This window comes from Esox lucius, chromosome 20 (assembly GCF_011004845.1).
Source record: "Esox lucius isolate fEsoLuc1 chromosome 20, fEsoLuc1.pri, whole genome shotgun sequence".
Lineage (NCBI taxonomy): Eukaryota > Metazoa > Chordata > Actinopteri > Esociformes > Esocidae > Esox > Esox lucius.
Window position 1 is genome coordinate 24,593,142 of NC_047588.1, and position 25,006 is coordinate 24,618,147.

General features: G+C 40.6%; 2 protein-coding genes across 4 annotated transcripts; one reads left to right on the forward strand and one right to left on the reverse strand.

The window, feature by feature from the left end:
- The first annotated feature begins 10,260 nt into the window (after positions 1-10,260).
- On the forward strand, positions 10,261-16,384 carry LOC105019103. Of its 2 annotated transcripts, none has more exons than XM_010885020.4 (9): positions 10,261-10,632; positions 10,826-10,921; positions 11,030-11,410; positions 11,619-11,657; positions 11,820-11,855; positions 15,421-15,538; positions 15,718-15,795; positions 15,960-16,029; positions 16,156-16,384. In XM_010885020.4, the coding sequence occupies exons 2-9, from the start codon at positions 10,861-10,863 to the stop codon at positions 16,228-16,230; spliced, it is 858 nt and encodes a 285-aa protein (XP_010883322.1). In that variant the 5' UTR covers positions 10,261-10,632; positions 10,826-10,860; the 3' UTR covers positions 16,231-16,384. The 2 variants fall into 2 exon arrangements, with proteins under 2 accessions (XP_010883322.1, XP_010883321.1); XM_010885019.5 differs by having other exon boundaries at positions 10,271-10,632; positions 10,861-10,921.
- A 1,512-nt stretch (positions 16,385-17,896) lies between these two features.
- Positions 17,897-23,877, reverse strand: LOC105019152 (myelin-associated glycoprotein). Of its 2 annotated transcripts, XM_010885097.3 has the most exons (10): positions 23,842-23,877; positions 23,696-23,767; positions 22,852-23,214; positions 22,391-22,678; positions 21,992-22,243; positions 21,620-21,880; positions 21,419-21,515; positions 21,242-21,328; positions 21,044-21,116; positions 17,897-18,433 (listed from the first exon to the last, which is right to left on the reverse strand). In XM_010885097.3, the coding sequence occupies exons 2-10, from the start codon at positions 23,745-23,747 to the stop codon at positions 18,371-18,373; spliced, it is 1,536 nt and encodes a 511-aa protein (XP_010883399.2). In that variant the 5' UTR covers positions 23,748-23,767; positions 23,842-23,877; the 3' UTR covers positions 17,897-18,370. The 2 variants fall into 2 exon arrangements, with proteins under 2 accessions (XP_010883399.2, XP_019896703.2); XM_020041144.2 differs by having other exon boundaries at positions 23,696-23,874.
- Between the last annotated feature and the right edge of the window lie 1,129 nt (positions 23,878-25,006).

The following is a 25,006-nucleotide window of genomic DNA, read 5'->3' on the forward strand; positions in this document are numbered from 1 at the left end:
GTCAGTGTAGTCTATCACTATCTCTTGTCCAGGTCTCGTCGTCATGGGGAACGCCCCCATCTCAGGTTTGATCGTCGGTTTAGGATTGGGGTGTGTGCAGATGGTGCATGTCCTAGTGTAGTTACGTACCATGTCTACCATAAACGGGTGCCACCAATGGCACAAGTTCCTCAACATCTGTGCTGGCCCTACATGGCCCAACCCGTGGGCTTCTGCAAATTTATCTCCCCGCATGGCTGGTGGAAGTATTACTTTACCGTCTGGCCCTCTCCAGAGCCCGCTCGTCTCTGTTGCTCCTCTCTGTTGCCAAATTGTTTTCTCTTGTGGGGAAGCCCCCTTTTGATGTCTCACTAGCTCGTCTCTCTCAGAGCCTTCTCCCCCCTTTTTCTGAAACAGGACCCCGTTCATGACTCATCCTGTTTCAGAAAAATCTAGAAAAAAGGTGTTGTGTAGTCTGGTATGGCCAGATCAGCTGCGGTGGCTAGTTGTTGTTTCAGCAAAATGAAGTCCTTGTCGGCCGGGCAAGTCCAATTGAGAGTGGCTTTAAGTTTACGCATTCTCTGCTCCTTAACTAGCGCTCTAAGTGGCTCTGTGAGCCCTGAATAGTTTGGGATGTAATTGCGGCTGTACCCCGTGAGCCCCAGGAATGATAACATTTCCTGAACCGTAGTGGGTTTAGGATGGTGGAGGCTGGTTATGCGGTGAGCTGGGGAATGCCCCGCTCCCTTCTGCGAGATTACTCTGCCCAGAAAGGAGACCTGCGTCCTTACCAGCTGTAGCTTTTCTTTTGACACCTTGAACCCTTTCTCAGCCAGTCTGGTGAGGACCGTCATTGTAGCTTGGATGCAGGCGGCCACTGTCAGGGCCGTCAGCAGCAGGTCGTCTACGTACTGGACCAAAGTTACCCCTGTCGGCAGGCAGCATCACTGCAGCGCTTCTCTCAGTACCTGGTTGAATATGACAGGGGAAAGCGCGAACCCCTGTGGTAGTCTTGTGTACCTCCATTGCCGACCCCTATGTGTGAAAGAAAAAATATCACGAAGTTCCTCTGCTAGTGGGAGACAGAAAAAACATTAGCCAGGTCAATGCAGGTGAACCATTTTTACATCTTACAGCTGTGTGAGTACCATACGTTTGGCGCCTGAGGGAGTGTCCAATCAGTGCATTCGACCGCCCTTTTAACCATGGGCCCCAGGTCTTTTGCTTGGTGTTTAGGATGCAGTGCCAGTGACACATGTGGGAAGGACTCCTCCGCCATCATGTACCACTGATCCTGCTCCTCTGTCAACTGTACATCTGCCGCTACCCCTTCAGGGCCTACATATATGAATTTAGACCCGACCTGCCACGTGTCCCCACACACTACATCCCCAAACCCCTCTCTATACACCTCATCGCCCTGCCGATCATAAAATAGGGTTACATGTGGGGGGTCTGGCGGAGGAAAGTACGGCTCGAGGAGGGAGACCCACGGCCTCCACTTGAAGTCGATGTCCCGTCTGGTAACGTGACAGTTAGTCCATCTGGAGAACACAAGATATTAGCCCCCAGTTTTATCAACAAGTCTCTCCCCAATAAGTTCACTGGTGTGTTTGCTGACACCACATACGGATGGCTGAGGGCCTGTTTACCCAGTATCGTTTTAAGAGGAAATGTCACTGGCAAAGTCTGTCCCACTCCTTCAAACCCCACAACTTCCACTGTCTTGGAGGATAGTAGTCCTGTGACGGGAGGGGCGGTGATGGTGGAAAAAGTGGCACCTGTGTCAACCAGAAAGGGGAAGTCCTTCCCGTCGACATTCAGGGACAGCATAGGGTCTGCCCTTCCCCCGCTGTCCCCTCCCCCCCCTGTAGACCGTCACTCCTGGTCCCACCCTCCCTCATAAGAGAGTGGGTATTGGCCAGGTGCACTAGGTGGTGGGACGGCGTGTGGGTTGGGAACTGGAGCTGCCCCTTGGTTTGGGTATCCTCTGCCCCCTGCAGTGTTCTGTGGGCAGTTTCTGGACCAGTGGTTCGGGTCACCACACGTAAAGCAGACTCCGTACTGGACTTGGGCTCCTGGAGCCCCTCTACCTCTACCCCGCCCCCTCCCCCTACCATAACCTCCCCTCCCTGATTGGTAGGGCGCGGTGAATGCCCCCCAGCCACCGTGAGGTTGGGGTGCCCATGTGGGAACAGGGTATAAATCGGGTGTGTCAGGTTCTCCTGAGCCTAGAGCTGCCATCTGTCTGTGTTTCTTTTTCCCTTCATTGAGCCTCCCTTTGGCTTCAGCCAGCTGTAAGCGCAACAGGTTCTCTTTCAGTCCCTGTATCTGTTTGTCTTTCTCTGTCTCCTCATCTTTTGCCCTCTGTAAATGATGTACTATGTGTCTTTCCCATACGTGTGATTCACTACCCGGCAAGTCAGGATTTGCCATCATTGCCTCTTTTATTTTCTCTGGAGGTCCCTCTAAGACCACCCTTCTAAACCACTCCTGCTGCAGACCCCCTTTCCCCAGGTGGTGCCCTGTGTGTTTGGCCCATGTGTCCTTACATGCTTCTAGATACTGTCTAGGGTGTTGCTCTTTTTCCCAAGGTAACTTGGGCATCGGGGCCCCAGCGGGCAAGGGAAATCGTCCCCTCAGGGCCGTGGCTATGCGCCCGACCACCTGACTGAAAGGAGTGTCATCAGGGCTCCGCCTAGTGGCGGCCCCTTTTTCTATCTCAGTCATAGCCTGGGCGGACATGGCTCGGGCGGCTACTGCCCTCCAGTCCCCCAGTGCCAACATTTGACCAGCTGTGAGTTTATCAAATTGTGACAACCATAGTCCACCTCCCTCTCCCATCGGGGGTAATTTATCTACCAGTGCCTGTACGTGTCCCAGCCCCAATGGTTTATATCGCGGTTCTCTGCCTCCCACTCTAAAGAGAGGCAGCTGAAACCCAGCGCAACCAGCTTCCCCTGCTTGTGACCACGTATACATTTTATTTTGAGTCTTTTGAATTGATTCTACTGTGTCATGGTGTAGTTTATGTTCTGGTGGGGGCGTACGCGGCAGAGGGTATACGTCTACGTCTCCCTTACTCCCGTCTCCACTGCTGTCTGTGTCGGGGTCTTCGTCTGAGTCAGTCCATCTCCCTACTGCATTGCCCGTGAGTACCACCCGTCCTCTATGTGAATTCCCTTTTTTCTGCCTAATTCTGGTCCTTCTTACTGTGTCACTATCGTCCGACCCCAACCTTGAGTCCTCACCTAACCTGCCTTTAGTACGGCCTGATCTTTTCTTTATGGCCCCTGTAATCTCCTCTTGTTTATTCTTTCCTAGTCGTCTCCCCTTCTCGCTCCTCTTTCTCTGCCCTTGCCTTGAACGGTTTCACCTCCCCCTCAGTGTCTGTCTCGCTCTCTGACTCCGCCTTCCTACTTAATTTTCTCTTATCTTGCTTTCCTGTGAATTGAGTTATGGGCTTGCTGTTCTGTGTGTCTAAAGACAATATCCCACTCTCTAAACATAACGCTGGATATAATGGTACACGGTACCATGCACCACCAGGTCATCTTCATATGCTGGGGGTTCTATCTCTCCTCCCTTTTTCTCCTTAATTTTCTGTCCCTTTTTCTCTTTGTTCAAATGGTCTACGCCCTGACACCACACTGCTAATTTACACCATTCTTTTCTGTGCTTTTCCCATTCCTTCTCCTTTTCTCTATATCTCCCTCTCTTGACAAAATTGGCTGTTTCCTTCTTGTCTCTAACTCTATCTCGATTTTTAGAACACTCCTTCTCCTTATTCCACAAAATAACATGTAATGGTCTCCTTTCCTCCATCCTTAATCCTGCCTCGCTCACCACTTGTCGCAATTTCTCTTCTATCCCTTCTTTTTCTTTCTGAATTGGGTCCATCCTGCCTACAACAGTCATTACATTTGCCACCTGTATCCCCAATTGTTTCCACTTCCCAGTGCCTGGACACCGCCCATCGTCATCAACTTCTCTCTCACACTTCCCGTCCATTTCAACCTGACTTACGTTACCGGGACTCAGAATAATTAACAAATGATTAACGGGTACCTGACCCAACACTTTTTGGGACTTGAACCCAGTTCTCTTATACAGAATTTGGGGAGCTCTAAAACTCCCCGGGACTCCAACCCAGATACAGAATTTGGGGAGTTCCAAAACTCCCCGGGACTCTAACCCAGATACAGAATTTGGGGAGTTATAAAACTCCCCGGGACTCTAACCCAGATACAGAATTTGGGGAGTTATAAAACTCCCCGGGACTCTAACCCAATACAGAATTTGGGGAGTTCTAAACCTCCCCGGGACTCTAACCCAGATACAGAATTTGGGGAGTTATAAAACTCCCCGGGCCTCTAACCCAGATACAGAATTTGGGGAGTTATAAAACTCCCCGGGACTCTAACCCAGATACAGAATTTGGGGAGTTATAAAACTCCCCGGGACTCTAACCCAGACACAGAATTTGGGGAGTTATAAAACTCCCCGGGACTCTAACCCAGATACAGAATTTGGGGAGTTATAAAACTCCCCGGGACTCTAACCCAGATACAGAATTTGGGGAGTTATAAAACTCCCCGGGACTCTAACCCAGACACAGAATTTGGGGAGTTATAAAACTCCCCGGGACTCTAACCCAGATACAGAATTTGGGGAGTTCTAAACCTCCCCGGGACTCTAACCCAGATACAGAATTTGGGGAGTTCTAAAACTCCCCGGGACTCTAACCCAGATACAGAATTTGGGGAGTTCTAAAACTCCCCGGGACTCTAACCCAGATGAACCTTTACACACAATAAGTACTTCGAGGTGCCCCTAAGTCCTCGGGACTCTAACCCGACTGGTTGCCGAGACTCTAACTCGCAACTCTCCACTGTCCCCGTCGGGAAGTGGCGTAGGGTAGTCAACCCTAGAACGATTAACGGGCCTCTAACCCGACTTAGAGTGAGACTCTAACTCACACACCGGTAGCGGGCCTCTAACCCGACTTACAGTGAGACTCTAACTCACACACCGGTAACGGGCCTCTAACCCGACTTATAGTGAGACTCTAACTCACAGACCGTTCCCCTGACCCCCTGAATTTAAACCAGTCTCCCAATACGTTTTCCACAGGTCCACAATTTAGTTCATAGCCAATATGCAGATTTAGATATAACAGGCTCTGCTTACCTTTATCATGAGCCGGCTCGGAACCTGTGAATCTCGCGTAGGTTGTCTGGACAAGATCGAATTCCTTCTCCTCTTTCCAATCCCGGACGAGCCCCCAAATTGTTGAAGTATAACACTTCCCCGAGTTGGTTTGTTGGAAAGGAGAATAAAACACAGGGAGTCAGGGCAATTACCGTAGTTATACGTCCATTTATTACAGAAGCTTCTGGAGACACGTGTCGCCGCACAATGTCTAAGGATCAACATTCAAAACATCATTTTTATACTTCTACTACGCCCAAAAAGATAGAGGCGTTAACTTACAAAGTGTGTGCCATTGGCCCAATCCCAGTTTTATTCCTTATAGGATAACTGCAAGTATCCCCTTGCCCCCCTTTCTGGTTTCTGTCTTGTCTGTCCGACTATGTGTGTGTGTCTCTGACCTGTGACCTGTTTCTCACAAAACAGACATACTAAATCTTTCTCTCCCCGGCAACTGCTTAAACAGGGTTTCCTATTCTCCTACTTGCTCCTTCAGTTTCGGCTCATATTACAGACATTTAATATTTTGTTTCATTGGTTACAACAGCTTATAACAGTTCACTAACTTATATAATCAATACATCTACATTGGTTACAACAGCTTATAACAGTTCACTAACTTATACAATCACTACATCTACACCTGTTAGTTTTTCTTTAAGAAGCCTTACCTTTATTAACTGCACCTGTTTGAACTTTTTACCCTTTATAAAAGATACCTGTCCACACACTCAATCAAACAGACTCCAACCTCTCCACAATGGCCAAGACCAGAGAGCTGTGTAAGGACATCAGGGATAAAATTGTAGACCTGCACAATGCTGGGCTACAGGACAATAGGCAAGCAGCATGGTGAGAAGGCAACAACTGTGGTGCAATTATTAGAAAATGGAAGAAGTTTTCCCTTGGTCTGGGGCTCCATGCAAGATCTCACCTTGTGGGGCATCAATGATCATGAGGGATCAGCCCTGAACTACACGGCAGGACCTGGTCAATGTCCTGAAGAGAGCTGGGACCACAGTCTCAAAGAAAAGCATTAGTAAAACACTACGCCATCATGGATTAAAATCCTGCAGCGCATGCAAGGTCCCCTTGCTCAAGCCAGCGCATGTCCAGGCCCGTCTGAAGTTTGCCAATTGCCATCTGGATGATTCAGAGGAGGAATGGGAGAAGGGTCTGATGTGGTCTGATGAGACAAAAATAGAGCTTTTTGGTCTAAACTCCACTCGCCGTGTTTGGAGGATGAAGAAGGATGAGTACAACCTCAAGAACACCATCGCAACCGTGAAGCATGGAGGTGGAAACATCATTCTTTGGGGATGCTTTTCTGCAAAGGGGACAGGATGACTGCACCGTATTGATGGGAGGGAGGATGGATGGGGCCTTGTATCGCGAGATCTTGGCCAACAACCTCCTTTCCTCAGTAAGAGCATTGAAGATGGGTCATGGCTGGGTCTTCCAGCATGACAACGACCTGAAACACACAGCCAGGGCAAATAAGGAGTGGCTCCGTAAGAAGCATCTCAAGGTCCTGGAGTGGCCTAGCCAGTCTCCAGACCTGAACCCAATAGAAAATATTTGGAGGGAGCTGAAAGTCCATATTACCCAGCAACATCCCCGAAACCTGAAGGCTCTGGAGAAGGTCTGTATGGAGGAGTGGGCCAAAATCCCTGCTGCAGTGTGTGCAAACCTGTTCAAGAACTACAGGAAACGTATGATCTCTGTAATTTTCAAACAAAGGTTTCCGTAACAAATATTAAGTTCTGCTTTTCTGATATATCAAATACTTATGTCATGCAATAAAATGCAAATGAATTACTTAAAAATCATACAATGTGATTTTCTGTATTTTTGTTTTAGATTCTGTCACTCACAGTTGAAGAGTACCTATAATAAAAATGACAGACTTCTACATGCTTTGTAAGTGGGAAAACCTGCAAAATCGGTAGTGTATCAAATACTGGTTCTCCCCACTGTATATATACATTGCGTGCACAATTATTTGGCAAATCGTATTCCTCAAGATTTATTTTATTGTTGAACAAACACAATGCTCTCAGTCAATCCAAAATATAATTGAACCTCAAACCTGAATGTTTAACAAAGGAAAGTTAGTTTTTATCTTTCTCAGGGGAATACATAAGTGTGCAGAATTATTAGGCAACAATTGGTGTGCAGAATTATTAGGCAACTTTTTCTCCCAACTCATGTGTTTATTCTACATTTTTAAAGTAAGTGCAACCAATAAGTAACACAAAATGACGATTAAAATGTTTGTCCTTTCAAAAATATTCAGTGACCAATATAACCACCCTTCTTTTCAATAACTGCCATGAGACTTTCAACCATGGAGTCTGTCAGTTTATTGATCTGTTCACGATCAACTTTCGCTGAAGCAGCAACCACAGCCTCCCAAATGTTGTTCAAAGAGGTGTTTTGTCTTCCCTGACTGTAAATCTCACGTTTGAGAAGGGCCCACAAATTGTCAATAGGATTTTAGTCAGGAGAGGAAGGGGGCCAGGTCATTTTCTGGGCATTTTTGTGGCCCTTGCTGGCTAGCCCACAGTGGAGTACTTTGATACATGTGATGGAGCATTGTCCTACATGAAGATCATGGCCTTCTTGAATGCTGAGGACTTCTTCCTGTACCACTGTTTGAAGAAAGTATCTTCCAGAAACTGGCAGGAGGTTTGGGAGTTGAGTTTCTGTCCATCTTCAACCCAAAAAGGTCCAACTACCTCATCCTTAATGATAGCAGCCCATACCAGTACCCCTCCTCCACCTCGCTGGCGCCTGACTGAAGTGGTGACGTGTGTCCATTAGTGATCCAGCCACGGGCCCATTCATCTGGTCCAACAGTCAATCTCATTTCATCTGTCCATAAAATCTTTGAAATATCTGTCTTCAGTTATTTTTTTGCACAATCTATACAGTACATTTCAAATCTTATTCAGTGGTGGCCGTGTTTCAGCCTTCTTGACTTGGCCATGTCTCTGAGCACTTGACACCTTGTACTTCTGGACATTCGAGGTAGGTTGCAGTCCTGGAATATGGTGGCACTGGAGGATAATGGGTTCCTGGTAGCTTCACATTGAATTCTTCTCAAGTGTTTTGCAATTAATTTGCGTCTTTTCTTCTCCATGTGTTTTTTGCACCCTAGTTAAAGCATTTTAGAATTTTTTACTTTTCAGTGTCAGTTAAATCTTTTTTGGTCATGAAGCTGCCTAATAATTATGCACACCTTGACATTGGGTGTTATTCATTGTTGCCACACCCTCCCTCATTACACCAATAGATTTTACCGGAAAACTATTCAATCCTATGAGCATTCAAGTTTATATTGTTTGGAGTTGGAAAATGTGCACAGAAATAATGATACGATCAGAATACTCACTTGTGCACGCAGTGTATGTGTGTGTATATTTATTTATTTTTATTTTTATGATTGTTGTTGAAACTGCAGATTATTTGGAGATGTCCCTTTAATTTGGTGTTATGCCATCTAGTGGCCATAAATTTATGTACCAGTATTTAAGGGGTTAAACTACTGTTGGGGGTTGAGTAACATTATTTGACAACATCTTATTATTTCACATCTTCGAATTTTCATTTGCCATTTTGTTGTATTTTATTTGTTTACATTTTGAGTTTACATCTACTTTAAATTTCTTGAAATGTGTTTAAAAATATTTGGAAATAATCAGTGCCTTCACTAACCAACCCCTGGTACTGGGTGACAAATCTGTGAGTAATGAACAATTGGATTCAGTGCAATCAAGATGTTTTAGTCAAGAAAATGATTAATTGGAATTAACTGAAACCCTTCCTGTATTGGCATCACACAGCAGTGGTCATTTGAAAATTGGAAACCATTTTGATAATTTGATATGGATGAACATACCCTCAAATTAATCTCCACATGAACCATAGTCTATGTATAATTTCAAATCCAATGTACTAGAATACAGAGGTTAAAATAACAAATGTGTACACATCCAAATACTTGCGCATGTCAAAATAAACATACCAACTAGGTTCTTAAAATAAACAAAATCCACCATTGAACCAACTGCAGAATATGATTACAAATCAAAAACTTGATAAATGGGTAAAACACCCTATTGAATTCCTACATGCAATTTTCTGTTACGACATTCTCAGAGTACAGAGAAAAACCCTTCTAGTTAATATTTAAACCACTCCGTGCCATACACGATTAGTTAAAAACATTTTTACAATATATTTTGATAGTTTTACTATCAACAAACATTCAAGAAAAAAATCTGTTTTTAAGAAACTGCTTACTAAGTTTAAGGTAAGGGCCAGGTTTAGAAGAAGGTTTAGGGTAAGGGTTATGGTTAGCATAAAGGTTATGTTTAGAGTTAGGGTTAAATTAATTATTTGTAATGTTAATGATAGTCCGAAGAAAAGAAAATCTATAGAGCATCTACAGACACAGTTCTGGAACTCTCAAAATAAAGTGTACTGTATGGTCAGTCAGTGTAATGACCAAACAGGAAAATTAAATGAATGTGTGTTTTTGCCGGACTGCAGAGTGAATGTCTCTTACTGAGTGAGTAAGTGAGTGACCGACTCTTGTTAAATAGAGTAGTGGTTAGAGACGTGCAGGTTCCACGTTTGTCTATCATGGTCAAAACAAATTATGCATTAGGCTTTGTTCAGGATGGACAAAAACCTTGCTGGCTACAACCTTCAGTAGCTATGTTAAAGGAAGCCTAAAATAAAACTGTTTACTATATTGCAACTATTTCTGGTGAACTTTCTGAGGTAAACCTAATAAGAAACGTTAGTCATTTTTACACAATGCTTATTGGTGCCTAGCAAAATATTCAAACTAGGTGTGATGTTAATGCATGAGAAAAAAATCTAATGTTGAAATGATATACCAACTCACAGCAGATGTGTAGCTCTGTGTCGTAGTGGTTAAAGACAGCCTCTTATGTGGGAGACCCGGGTTAGAATCCAGGGAAAGCAACATTCATTCATCACTTTTAATTGCGGGCCGGTTGAACTAGGCTTGCCTGGTTCCTTTTCTGGTTTTGTTACAGGACAATGTCTGTTTTTCTGTTACTTGTGGTTATGGGTTGAGTTTTACTGACATTTTCATTGATTAGATATCTGTAGGGTATGTTCGCTTCAGTGGCATTTTCTATTCCAACAAAGCCTATTGAAATTAATTGAGTGTGACAAAAATCACTAATTAGCCAACAATCTATTTCAGTCTTTACAGATTTACATTTAACTTCCGTATTGTCAGCCAACCACCAACAGGAAATACACCCAATACTTTCGACACCAATAGATAAAACTGCCTGTCATTCATTTTACTGGAAACAGTTTAAGAAATGTTCTGCTTAGTTCACTTCTATTTTTATTCTTGGACCTGTAGCATCTCTTTTTAGCCACTAATTTCAGCGCAAAGTGAGTATCCTATACATGTACATTCAAGTTTTGTTGTTTTCATAACAGTTGTTGCCAATTCTGGGGGAATTGAGGCACTATACCAACAATATTTTGTTGGTGCATTTAATAGCTTCATTTAGTAATGGGAGTCAGTTCTGATTCCTAACTGCAAATGTTTATTTGAAATTATATTAGGATTTTGATGTGTCAGTTATTTAGTTAACTTCCAAGTTTATTTTGGACCAGATGAGATCATTGACTTGGATTGAGGTGATCCTCATTATGTCTCAGGCATCAGGCGCTAATGGTATGTAGCTTTTACAATGAGTAATTTTCATGTCAATGTGCTTAGTATTTCTTTATTCTATATGGGTACATACATTGAATAATTGTAGTACTTTTCTTTTAACTTCAGAGAATATTGCCAAATGGATGGCTAATTACCCCCCAGATATTCCCGCCAAAAAGGGTGAAAATGTGATCATTCCATGCAATGTTACCTACCCCCCGGCACGATCTACAGATTCTATCCAGGCCTACTGGAAAAAAATGGGACCAACTGAAATAAACATCAATGATAAGGACAAGAAGGAATTTCTCTTTCATCCCAACAAGACCATGGTCATCAAAAGTTTCCAGGGAAGGACCACATTAATTGGGGATATCAGTAAGGGAAACTGCTCTCTGAAGATAGAAAAAATAGAAAATGGGGATATGGGAAGGTTCTACTTACGAATTACCAATGGATTCGACCACTACAGTTTCTATAAAGCACTGGTCAAAATACATGAAGCAGGTAAGCAGGAAAGAATGGAATATAACATTTATTTTTTCAATGCAGTGTGTCATTCAGAGGCCCATAAAAAAACTTTAAATTAGACCTTTTAATGCATGTGAAATGAATTAGTCTACACCTTTACAAAAATGATTTTTTTCCTCATGTAATTCCTTTAGAAACATTTTGTACAGCATACATTCATTCATGCTATATTTTCGTCCTACAGGATCCAACCAGAGTTTTCAAAACGGTTCAAATTATACAGGTGAAATATTCAGCTCTAAACTCCTGTGTGCACACCAAACAGCTCTTAATTTGTACTCATTCATAAATTAAGCAACAAACCTGACACAATAACAGCAATACATGTATTAAGGTGAAAGATGGGTTAATGCGGGTCTGTTTAATGTTGTTTGTTTGTTCTAAGTTTCCACAGTTCCAATCCCACTAGTCACCGCAGAAGGTAAGAACTCTCAGTATTGGTTTTCCAAACCCAGATTATAATTTTTCGGTTGGTTAAACACATTTCTCTTTATCAAAATGCAACATGGCACAGTTAATCTCATATCCAAAATGCACTAAAACTACCAAAACACAAAATCAACTCCTTCGGTAGAAGTGAAAACTAGTGACAATTATCTATAAAAAAAATCTATCTTAGTTACTCATAACACAACCACCTAAAAAACATTAACAACAGGTAGCATAAAGATTTTTTTGGAGTGTCTCTGATTTTTTACATTAACCAACATTCCTTCACAAAACAGGAATGGCACCTCTATAGTGGAGAATGCACTGCAGTATTTGTTACAGGAATATTTGAATATTTGTTTTTCACAGAGTAATTCCAAAATACACTAAATTAACTTCAGTATTTCCAGTACAGTAATACAAAAATATTTACACTATACAGTGGATATATAAAGTCTACACACCCCTGTTAAAATGCCAGGTTTTTGGTATGTAAAAGAATGAGACAAAGATAAATCATGTCAGAACCTTTTCCACCTTTAATGTGACCTATAATGTGAACAATTCAATTGAAACTGAAATCTTTGAGGGGGAAAAATAAAAAACTCCCAATAACCTGGTTGCATAAGTGTGTACACCCTTAAACTAATACTTTGTTGAAGCACCTTTTGATTTTATTACAGCACTCAGTCTTTTTGGGTAGGAGTCTATTAGCATGGCACATTTTGACATGGCAATATTTGCCCACTCTTCTTTGTAAAAGCGCTCCAAATCTGTCAGATTGCGAGGACATCTCCTGTGCACAGCCCTCTTCAGATCACCCCACAGATGTTCTTCTGGTGAAGCTATGCTTTTGTGGATTTGGATGTGTGCTTTGGGTCGTTGTCATGCTTAGAGGTGAACTTCCTCTTCATCTTCAGCTTTCTAACGGACGCTTGAAGGTTTTGTGCCAAAATTGGCTGGTATTTGGAACTGTTCATAATTCCCTCCACCCTGACTAAGGCCCCGGTTCCAGCTGAAGAAAAACAGCCCCAAAGCATGATGATGCCACCACCATGCTTCACTGTGGGTATGGTGTTCTTTGGGTGATGTGCAGTGTTTAATGTGACCTATAATGTGAACAATTCAATTGAAAAACAAACCAAAATCTTAGAGGGAGAAAAAATGAAAACCTGTTTGCATAAGTGTGCACAACCTCTTAACTGGGGCTGTGGCTGTGTTCAGAATTAACCAATCACATTCAAACTCATGTTAAATAGAAGTCATTACACACCTGCCATCATTTAAAGTGACTCTGATTAATCACAAAAAAGCTCAGCTGTTCAAGTAGGACATTTTCTTAGTTGCATCTCAGAGCAAAAGCCATGGTTCGCAGAGAGCTTCCAAAGCATCAGAGGGATCTCACTGTTGAAAGATATCAGTCAGAAGAAGGGTACAAAAGAATTTCCAAAGCATTAGATATACCATGGAACACAGTGAAGACAGTCATCATCAAGTGGAGAAAATAAGGCACAACAGAGACATTGCCAAGAACTGGACGTCCCTCCAAAATGTATGAAAAGACAAGAAGAAAACTGGTCAGGGAGGCTTCCAAGTGGCCTACAGCAACATTAAAGGAACTGCAGGAAGTACTGGCTGTGTGCTACATGTGACAATCTCCTGTATTCTTCATTTGAATGGGTTATGGGGTACAAATAAAAGAAATACATTCAAGCCTGGCTGAAGTTTGCAAAAACAAACATCAAGTCTCCCAAAAGCATATGGGAAAATGTGTTATAGTCTAATGAAACCAAGGTTTAACAAAAGGTATGTTTGGCGCAAAAACAACACTGCACATCACCCAAAGAACACCATACCCACAGTGAAGCATGGTGGTGGCATCATCATGCTTTGGGGCTGTTTTTCTTCAGCTGGAACCGGGGCCTTAGTCAGGGTGGAGGGAATTATGAACAGTTCCAAATACCAGCCAATTTTGGCACAAAACCTTCAAGCGTCCGTTAGAAAGCTGAAGATGAAGAGGAAGTTCACCTCTAAGCATGACAACGACCCAAAGCACACATCCAAATGCACAAAAGCATAGCTTCACCAGAAGAACATCTGTGGGGTGATCTGAAGAGGGCTGTGCACAGGAGATGTCCTCGCAATCTGACAGATTTGGAGCGCTTTTACAAAGAAGAGTGGGCAAATATTGCCATGTCAAAATGTGCCATGCTAATAGACTCCTACCCAAAAAGACTGAGTGCTGTAATAAAATCAAAAGGTGCTTCAACAAAGTATTAGTTTAAGGGTGTACACACTTATGCAACCAGGTTATTGGGAGTTTTTTATTTTTCCCCCCTCAAAGATTTCAGTTTCAATTGAATTGTTCACATTAAAGGTCACATTAAAGGTGGAAAAAGTTCTGACATGATTTATCTTTGTCTCATTCTTTTACATCACAAGAACCTGGCATTTTAACAGGGGTGTGTAGACTCTATATATACACTGTACATAGGAGATCTTCCAATTGATAGAGATGTATAGAAATACTGATCAACCTTGTCTTCTGCATTTGGCCAAAAGTTATCATCCACATCACGCCTTATATCCTCTCTTGCAATAATCCTGTGAAAGAATCGCTTTGTATGACTAATCCATTGCAATATTTTGCAGATATCTCTAGGCATCCACCAGCATTCATGGCTAGTTCCATGTTTACATTAAAAAAACTTTCCAAAAATGTCTCCGTTTTGTATAGATTCTTTGTGTAGAAATAAAAAAATAAAAAAAACCTAGATAGGTCTAGAGCTGAATCAGCTGTGGTTGTCTAGTAATTTTACAAACTATTTTAATGTGGTTACTGCAATAACAAAAATGGTGTTACGATTTGTGCATAAACGTAATAGCTTAAGAGTATGTGAATGTGCAAAATGTGCTGTAGATACATAGTGTCTTGCTGGTGCTTGAGTTCAATTTAAAAAGAATTAATGATGTTGTTGTTGTTAGTAGGCTGGACTCAGATGCAGAGAACTGGGGACTTAATAAAAACTAAGTAACAATAACAGAAACTACGACACGAAAACAGAAACTTTACATAGGTACAGAAACCAAATAATGACTGTCAAGATACACCAGTGAAGGAGGAACTTAAATTGGTACGGTGATGAGGAATACAGGTGGGGGCAATAACAACAAACAGGTGAATGTGTACTAAATGAGGGAGAAAGGGTGTTGGATCTCATTGGAACTGCAGGCTTGCCATGCCATGCATTTTGTGTGAAAGCAATGTCAAATTATCGCCAGTTTTTGCCACATAGACTACTGTTGTGCTAACTGTGTAGTTTTGAAAAAGTGAACTAAAATGTAACAATTTAAATTTAAATTGTATTTAAACTTCTCAAAGTATTGAGGAATGCGTGTAAATAATTGTAAAAACTGTCAGTCTAGCATCTGGCACAATATATGTGATATATCTACATTTGGAAAATGGTTTGCTGGTTTAGCATTTGGCTATGAATGGGAAATATAAATTCAAAGTGCAGATAAATAATTAGTCTTAATCACAATTTCATTCACAGAGCATGAGAAATACCCACCTACATCCGGAACAATATTTGTTGTCACCATTGTCCCAGGGGTGGTAGTTCTGCTAGTGGCTGTATTCGGGTGTGTTTGGTTCTTAAGATACAAGAAAAGGTAGGTTGATGTTTATGATGGTCCCCAAAGGGATGCCATCAGGTTATACTGACACTAAGACTACATGCAGAATTTATCAATTTCTTAAGGAAAACGACATGTTCTGCCTTCTGTTTGTCTTGCATTTTAAATATATTTTTCCAAACAATGCTGAAATAACAATTTAATTGATTTTATAGGTCCAGGTTGGTCACTGAGCAAGAGTCTGGATATTATGCCAATTTTACCACGACAACTCCAACACCCAAAACTGAAATGTAAAAAACTAGTAGTTAGGCAAATCTGTTACATTCAAAACACATTAATTAAAATTGATAATTTGACGTGATGTCCCTTTCCTTTTTAACATTGCTTGTTCTCTGAGTTGCACTTATTTACAGTGTTTTAATTTAAATTTAACACAGCCTTCCCCTTTTTTCAGAATCAAAACCACAAAGAAAAAAGATGTTCCTCCTCCAGGAGGTTTTGAGCCCATCTATATCAATGTTCAGGTACAGTGAAGCACTCTAAGAATATCAGTTCTAAAATTACATTTCTTTTTAAATTGTGCAAATGTATTCACGATAGACCTACTATACCATATTGATTATACATAATTCCACATTTTACATTGGCAGAGACCAAACGATGCTTTGGAGAGCACGGATGAAATGAAGAGTGTGTATGAAAATGTGAATTGTTCAAAACAATAATGGCTGTTCATAGGGATCAACACTACTAAACAAAATGTATTGTGAATGTGAGTGTATGATGATAAGTGAAAAAAGCTATTTTTTATTATACATAAGCTCATACAGTATATTACAGTACTTACTGGAAGTATTGGCTTTTTAAATAAACATCCTTACTGCAATGATGCTTCAGAATCTTTTTATATTTATTCTATAGGTTTGAAACCAATTCACACGAACAGCTCTTGCAGTCCTAACTTGACATGTTTTTGAAAGTAATCCTAGTTTCTTGGTGGAGTAGAATAGAGTCTTTTCTATATTTTGCTATATTTGGTTTCACCATTAATAATAAGCGTGGAATCAATTGTGAAATCAAATAGTTATTGAGGTATACCTAGCAACCTGGATGTATTAATGTTTAACTAGCAACCACCTGGGGGTTTTTGTGAAATGTGAAGGAGATATAAGGGTAGGTGATGAGACAACTGCCAGAGGTTTTTTTCCTTCTGTATTTTAGGGCAGCTAAATATAGCTCTAGTTGTGTGGAATAGTACTGCGCCTGAACTTCTTTAAAACTTCTTTTTACAGTTCAAATTCTATTCAGTGTTTTAGGAATGCATCTGTTGTAACACAACTTGTTAAATGGGACTTCCTTTTTCTGATAATATTACAGTTAAAATGTATTCTAACACAGTTCCTCTCGAGGGAAGTGTGCCTCTATAACAGTTCAAATTCTATTCAGTGTTTTAGGAATGTGTCTGTTTTAACACAACTTGTTAGATGGGACTACCTTTTTCTGATAATATTACAGTTAAAATGTATTCTAACACAATTCCTCTTGAGGGAGGTGTGCCTCTACAACATACTCAGTCAATTGTGTTTTTGTGGTACAGCATATGCTCAAAGCTTAATTATAGGAAGTTGTACTAAGAATGTATTTTGATCTTCTCCTGTTGCGAGTAGCCTTTTTTAGTATATACATTGGTTTTAAATAAATCCCTAATGAAATGCTTATTGCTTTATTTTGCTGTGTATGCCTGTTACTAGTATATTGCTGTAGAGAGGGTTAAGAAACCTAAAGCTAAATCATTATTGTTAAATAGCTCAAACCCCATGGAAATGCAGAAGAAATAAGTTGAAATAGTCCTACTCTCATTGTATTATCACAAGACCCTTAAGACAAAATGGCAACAGACTGTGGGGAAACTAAATTGCTGATCAATAGTATCTTATTTTATTATTTTTATTGCAGCTCAGGTAAGATGAAGAGAAGGCCTTGGTTTCTTTCTCTCCTCTATGTGTGGCTGACTGGTTGAAGTGGAGGCCAGGGAGAGTTGTTGACAAATATTTCTGCATCTATTGACCTTAGCCTCTTGACATTTCAGATTAGAGCCTAAAACAGCACTGACACAGTTGAAGGATAAACATTCACATGGCCAAAGCCTGGCTCATCGCTGTACACAAATCAGTTGCAGATATTAATAGATTTTTCTGATTTATCAATAAGAGGTCTCTTTTATCCAGAATTACTTAAATTAGTTATTGCATAGGATTTTATTTCCTATAGTATTTTAATTGTATTGGAAAAAACATTTAGTGGACATTTAATGCTGCAAACACTATAATGACTCCACATACAGTATGCAATAACATTCATTTTGATCACAAAGTGGAAATAAAATAGGTGAATATTTTGTTAATCACAGCGTCTTGTTAGAATTGTTGTCATTAATTGTCACAAGTGGGTGCACATCTTAATTTGTGATATGTTTGCTGTTGCTTTGTTACTAATTAATTCTGTCTGTATTTCTCATTCAAACACCCACATGGAAAAACACACAGCCTCTGAGTGCTACCCGTGAGAGTACAAGTGTTGAATTTTCAAATACAAATAACAAGATGTCTCAACCCGCTAAGGGAAAAAAATTGTTGAGAAAACTGAGCTAACTTGTGATTTCCAACGTAAACATTGCACTAACCACTGTCCAAGACCAGTGTCAAAGCGCTCCCTTAATGTGTTCAAAACGAGTCACAACAGTCAGGCCACCATGTAATTGCATACAGTACATACAGCTACTTTGGGTTAACATTTTTATATTTTGCTAAAACTTTTGACAGACTGAGTACAATTTCCTCTTAGTTGCCATGCTTTCTGTTGTGCTCATATGTTTTCGTAGATTGCATGGTCTCCACCAACACACATGTATAGGCTGTCATCTTCAACCTATGGGAAACAGTCAGAGATATCATCATGATCAACAACTACAAAAAAGCTACACCTCCAAATGGTGGTCATCAACAAGCAATTAGGGTGACACATTTTAAAAATACTAAATATGGTATAAATGCAATCGAACATTATTTAGAGCAATGTGGAGAGTTTTTTAATTTGAGGGTTGGAGTCAGTTCCATGTCAAAGGCTTAATTCATCTGGCCATCAGACTGCTGAATTTGAAAAATCAGCCACCTAGCTGGTACTCCATTTTGCTGCCCCTAATGGGATCTCACACACACATTGGCGGAAGCAAACACACAGCTTAGATTCACGCAACTCTCTCTGACTCCTGTAATGACATACACATTATTCTCTTCGTCCAGTTCTTGGTAATGTCTCTGTTGTGCCATATTTTCTCCACTTGATGATGACTGTCTTCACTGTGTTCCATGGTATATCTAATGCTTTGGAAATTATTTTGTACCCTTCTCCTGACTGATATCTTTCAACAGTGAGATCCCTCTGATGCTTTGGAAGCTCTCTGCGAACCATGGCTTTTGCTCTGTGATGCAACTAAGAAAATGTCCTACTTGAACAGCTGAATTTAATTTGTAATTAAACAGAGTCACTTTAAATGATGGCAGGTGTGTAATGACTTCTATTTAACATGAGTTTGAATGTGATTGGTTAATTATGAACACAGACACACCCCCAGTTATAAGAGGGTGTGCACACTTATGCAACCAGGTTATTGTAAGGTTATATATATATATATATATATATACACACACACACACACACACACACACACACAGAGTATCTCACAAAAGTGTGCACAGCCCCAAAACACCACTGCTCTAGAGGAGATCTGCATGGAGGAATGGAGAAAACCTTGTGTTTTCTCCATTCTTTAGTGTGTGAAAACCTTGTGAAGACTTACAGAAAACATTTGACCTCTGTCATTGCCAACAAAGGGTATATAACAAAGTATTGAGATGAACTTTTGTTATTGACCGAATACTTATTTTACCGAGGAATTTACCAATGAATTCTTAAAAAATCCTACAATGTGATTTTCTGGAGAAATAAAATCCCATTTTGTCTCTCATAGTTGAAGTGTACCTATGATGAAAATTACAGGCCTCTCTCATCTTTTTAAGTGGGAGAACATGCACAATTGGTGGCTGACTAAATACTTTTTTGCCCCACTGTATAACAGTGTAAATTTGCTGTCCCCTCAAAATAACTCAACAAACAGCGATTCATGTCTAAACCGCTGGCAACAAAAGTGAGTACACCCCTAAGTCAAAATGTCCAAATTAGGCCCAAAGTGTCAATATTTTGTGTGGCCACCAGCGCTTGACATTAACTTTTTTGCTCACCAGCCACTGTGGCTAGTGGTTTTCCAAAGTTACCAGCCACTCAGCATTTTCACTAGCCACCATTTTGTTGTTAGGGAATTATGTTTTACTTGATAAAATCTGACTATGGTGTGCTAAATCTTAGCCTGTCTTGTTCACTGGTTCAGTCACTATTAGGCAAATGTGGTACCCCACTCTACCGGACACCCCTCTGTGAAACACTTTATATAATGTGGCTACACACTTGAAAAATACTATTATAGTGTTAAACCTGGCCTGTTGTCCAGGTCCACTTGAGCAACTAATGGATGCTACAATGTCCTCCTTAATATCAATCAAAATATGCAAGCAATATATTTATTCTTAACATAACCTAGAACATGTTATTTAAAAAGTTTGTTAGCTCTACTAGGCTCTACTGCTGTCGCTGATCCGGCATCTTCAAGTACATATATTTATATTGTTAATAACTTAAATATGTTAATTATATATTTTTTTACTCTATATATCTCTCTTTAAAAACAAATCTGTAATTTTAGGCTTTTTTTTTTATGGGGATTAGATGTAGTTTGAGGTTATTAAGTTTTAATGAAAACATTTTGCCATGCCAACACACAGAGGCGGTGCGAGATTTTGGGAAGGCTATCGCCTTTGAGTTTTGAATTCAGGAAAAACCCTGTGTATAGATATAGTATAGAATGCCACCCGCCAAAGTGGCTAGTAAGAGTGACTGTGTTACACGCCACAGCCAAATTCTACCCGCATTTGGCGAGTAGGCGGGTGCCAATCTCAAGCCAGGTGCACTCACTACTTTACATTGTAGCAAAGTGTCATTTCTTCAGTGTTGTCACATGAAAAGATATAATCAAATATTTACAAAAATGTGAGGGGTGTACTCACTTTTGTGAGATACTGTATATATACAACCTTTCAAAGGTCTGGGGTCACTTCCAGTGGCACATTGTGTTTGCTAATCCAAGTTTATCATTTCAAAAGGATAATTGATCAATAGAAAACCTGTTAGAGGCAATTTAGTTGAACATTTTTGTGCTGGATAAAGAAGCAATAGAACTCCTTTAGACAGCAACTACTCTCCCCATACACTTTCTCCTATTTTCAACTATTGCCTAGCTATGTGTATGCCCAATACATTTGACTTTCAACAACTCTTATTTGAATGTGTATTTTTAGACAAATGTGTGTTTTTAGGCACAAGATCTTCACAATTGCAATGAAATAGTAGGCCTACAGTACGTACCTCCATGTTGCCATATAGGTGATCATTGGTGTAGTAGTTTGTTATTTCACTGGTGATGTGTTTTGGCTCATTCCTGTGGATAGAGATAGTCATATCGGATGCACTCTCTTTAGTGGATATGATACAAACATGAATGTTTGCATTTGGTCTTTAGTTAATGAACTATGACCCCAGAAAGAACAGCCTGTAAAAAAATACCTTAATGGTGCGGGATCAGAGGAAGCCCCCATGACTACATCAGTGTCCTTCAAAATGGTGATTGTCTGGTCATTACGTCTTCGCCCACTGGTGGTGAAAACAAAGACAAGTTAATAACAAACATTTGGCCATCTCTATGAGAAATCCTGGATTTCAAAAAATGAAAGCGTAACCTACCACTTCTTTAGCAATAGGCAAGAGGTCATGGGTATTAGTATTAATACCACCACAAATACTCCGACTGCAGTTGAAACATACTGCATCAGCATCTTATCTGTCCAAAAGCACATACTTATTTAAATGTCCTCATAAAAAATCTACTTGCTGTCCAAATATGCCCCCCACCCCACCACACACACACACAACTTTTCCTCTTACAATTTGTTGGCATGGAACATGACAAGGTGGCATTTCCGTATGTGTTGCTGGCATTGCATTGGACCGTATCAAAGAAATCGAATGTCCTCTGTAGGGTCACAATGGTAAGTGATCCATGCCTCTCCACCTTTGTACTGGGTAGGGGTCTGCCTGGAAGAGACCATTGCACCATGCCAGGGGGCTCCCAATCCACAATACACAGGCAGGTTATTATGGAGAAGTCTGCTGTGCAGGCAGAGCCTACTCTGATCTCAGGTCGGTCTGGAAAGACAAGAACATGTAATGCAACTTCCTGAAGAGGACTTTTCCTTTATCTTCATATTATGAACCTGGGACATGTTCCTTAATGACAGAAGGGCTGTATCTACGTACACTCTACATGAACCTTTAGTGAACTGGACTGACCTTGCCCCTCTGTGTTGATGGCAGTGCAGTATAGGGCTTCAGTTAGTCTGGTCACTCTCTCAAGTTTGATGGTGGACCTCCTGGAAGGAAGAGGCCCTTTACTGTTGTGCCAGCGGAAGCTGTGGGGAGCAGGGTTACTATTACTGGAGCATTTCAGCTCTACAGATGTTCCCTCCTTCACATTGGAAGCAACCTCTACCTTCACATCCACGGGGGCATCTAAGAATAATATAATTAAGAACGCTATTACTATATAATGAACATCTTAGGACAGCTTCAGTATTAATAATTTTGGACAATTACATGTCGTTAATTTTTTTATTTATTCAAATATTGTTGTTCTTTACACCAATGTGGTCCACTGACATTTGATGTTGAGTGTCTTGGAGCTGTTCACTTTCTTCCCTCCTCTATACTCTGCGGTACAAACCAGAGCCTTGTTATCTTTCATAGTGGAGGTAAAGGTCAGGGATGATGTCAACTCCCACTGGCCATTAACCAATTGCTGTGATTGGATGCTTGGTGTTCTGGTGTGGCTCCAGGTAAGGAGAGGGGGTTCAGATGGGCAGGTGTAAAATACAGAGCAGGAGGCAGATACCACCCCCCCAACTTTAACCTCTTCCTTCACTGACAGAGAGGGGGAATCTGGAGAGCCTGGAAAAATTCATTACAGCATACAGTATACTGCATATCAGTAATACAGACATTGTTTTCTCAAACAATCATGTTTCTTTATGGTGTAAGAATCTGTTCGTTTTACAAATATAACCCCGCAAAAATAGCTTGAATTCACTCTCATCAGAAAACATTTGCTACTTTGTACTTACTGCTTACTGCAATGGAGACTTTGGCATGTATGTAGGAATACTTGTTAAGGTCTTCCATTTCAATCCGGAAAAAAAAGGGTCCTTTGTCACTGAGATGCAGGGGGGTAATTCTGAGGGAGCAGTTCTTCTGCCAGAGGTCTCCCACAAGCGTTGTACGACCCCTGTAACCTTTGAAGATTCTGGAGCTATCTGGGTGGTACACAACCTCATGGCTGTCTTTGAGCCAGACGCCAGTAAATCTGGAGGGCTTTGGCTTTGGTTCTGGGTAGTTAAATGAGCAGGGAATTATAATGCATGAGCCCTGCAAGCCAGACACTGAGCTGGGCACCTTAGCAGTCCATGATGAGGCATCAACTCCCATCACTAAAACAGTAGTGGGGAAAATGTTAGTATTGGGGGGTGGACACGGTCAACAAATATCAGTAGTGTGAACAATGACAAATATTCTTTCTTTGCCTTTTAATTGAAAAGCGATAAAATACAGCTCTGGAAGAAATTAAGAGACTGCTGCACCTTTTCCTTTCCTTTCCAAAAAAGTTGAAACGGAAAGTTTTGAGTGAGGAACAGAAGGGTTAAAATGAAGAGACCACTGCAAATTGAATGCTTCTGTTCCTCACTCAAAACCTTCCTTTTCAACTTTTTTGGAAAAGAAAGAAAAAGGTGCAATGGTCTCTTACTTTTTCCAAAGCTGTGCATGTAAAAGCTTACAAGCATTTCTTGAATGTACACATTTTGCTTGCCTTTTTTACCCTCACCATATTTCTGTTTTCCTGCGAAAATTGTTTTTAAACAAAAAGAAAATGCATACAAAGTATTTCACTTTTTACAGATGTTTAAAACCTACCTCCAAGCCAAATGCTATAAATAAAATAACGCTGTGGTAATTCACTGCCCATCCCCTTCTCTCGATCTAAACCTGAGAAAATAAGAAACATTTTAGTATGAAAAGAAAGTTAGCATCATTTTAATGTATGAAATGAAATTACTTACTTATTTTATTTCACGTGGTTACTTCAGATATCCGCCCTCCTTAAAAGACTTGGGGACTGAAAAGAATTGCCATCCTACTTGAACTTCCTATATTTCATCTAACGTGATTTCTTTATTTATCAGGACTTCCCATAATTTCTGACGGTGAGATAGTGGTGAATTGGGTAAGTTGACATATTTTTTCCACATTCAGTCAAGGGAGTTATCGTTTTATTTTTAACAAACATATCACCGTATATTTCAGGATCTTGAATATCAATAAATATAACTTATCAAAACGTATCTGATTTGGATTTTCTAAAACAAATATTTTCGGGGATTTTAACCTTTCGGATGGGGGCATGGTTTTGGTAATCTAATCTGAACTTTAATCATTGACCTGCCATTGTGAAGTTCTTGATCATGCTAAAAGGGTAGATTTATAAAAGTTAAAGACTGACATGTTTAGGTTAAAACTGTTTATCAAGGGCCCTGGGTAACACAGTGGTCCATTGATTGAAACCTGATTGCATACCGGAAACAGTGTTCTGGGGTCGTGCAAAGGGCTTTGCTAAAATGTCTCAGTTTTTGACAGGATTGCATAGCATCCTTACACCCTAGGGACTTATTTTTGTAGATCAGGCACCTGTGAAGTGAACAGTGGTTGCTGGCTGTGGGAATGCATTCACCTTTGTGTGCAGGCAAAACTCTTCCCAGTTGAACAAGCATTGTGATAAGAAGCAGAAAGTCTTGGCGAGATGTGCATCAGAAGACACATTGATCTTTGACTGTCTTTTCCCTGTCGTGGAGCTGTTGCGATGAGGCAAGGAAAGGCAAGGCATTTGTTATGACTGCTGGACCACCATATGCAATACTACAAAAGCTTTCAACAAGCTTTCTGATTCTCATGAAAATAAAATGTTTACATTAAAGATACAGATGAATACAAAGACTGAGTTAATTATTTTGTTTGTATTTGTACTGTCAAAAGGAAGTGTTACAGTCAAGTATAGTGATTGATTTAAAAAAACAAGATTACTTGTATTGACAATGACTGTGTAAGCAGAGCCGGCCCAGAAGAGTGAATGTCTCGGAGTGGAGTGGGGTGGGTGGCTGTCTGGCAAAAGTCATATAGTTCATAGATGCTATATGTGGTGGAAGTAAACTTGATAAGAAACGTTAGTCA

What these genes read in the sequence shown, in the direction of transcription:
- LOC105019103 (XM_010885020.4), top strand. Translation starts at nt 10,861, where the DNA reads ATGAGATCATTGACTTGGATTGAGGTGATCCTCATTATGTCTCAGGCA. An exon ending in CCCACTAGTCACCGCAGAAG is followed by an intron (nt 11,856 to 15,420) that starts GTAAGAACTCTC and finishes TTTCATTCACAG; the next exon opens with AGCATGAGAAATACCCACCT. An exon ending in CCAACACCCAAAACTGAAAT is followed by an intron (nt 15,796 to 15,959) that starts GTAAAAAACTAG and finishes CCCTTTTTTCAG; the next exon opens with AATCAAAACCACAAAGAAAA.
- LOC105019152 (XM_020041144.2), bottom strand. Translation starts at nt 23,786, where the DNA reads ATGTTTCTTATTTTCTCAGGTTTAGATCGAGAGAAGGGGATGGGCAGT. An exon ending in TTATAGCATTTGGCTTGGAG is followed by an intron (nt 23,215 to 23,695) that starts GTAGGTTTTAAA and finishes CTACTGTTTTAG; the next exon opens with TGATGGGAGTTGATGCCTCA. An exon ending in ATGTTCCATGCCAACAAATT is followed by an intron (nt 21,516 to 21,619) that starts GTAAGAGGAAAA and finishes GCTTTTGGACAG; the next exon opens with ATAAGATGCTGATGCAGTAT.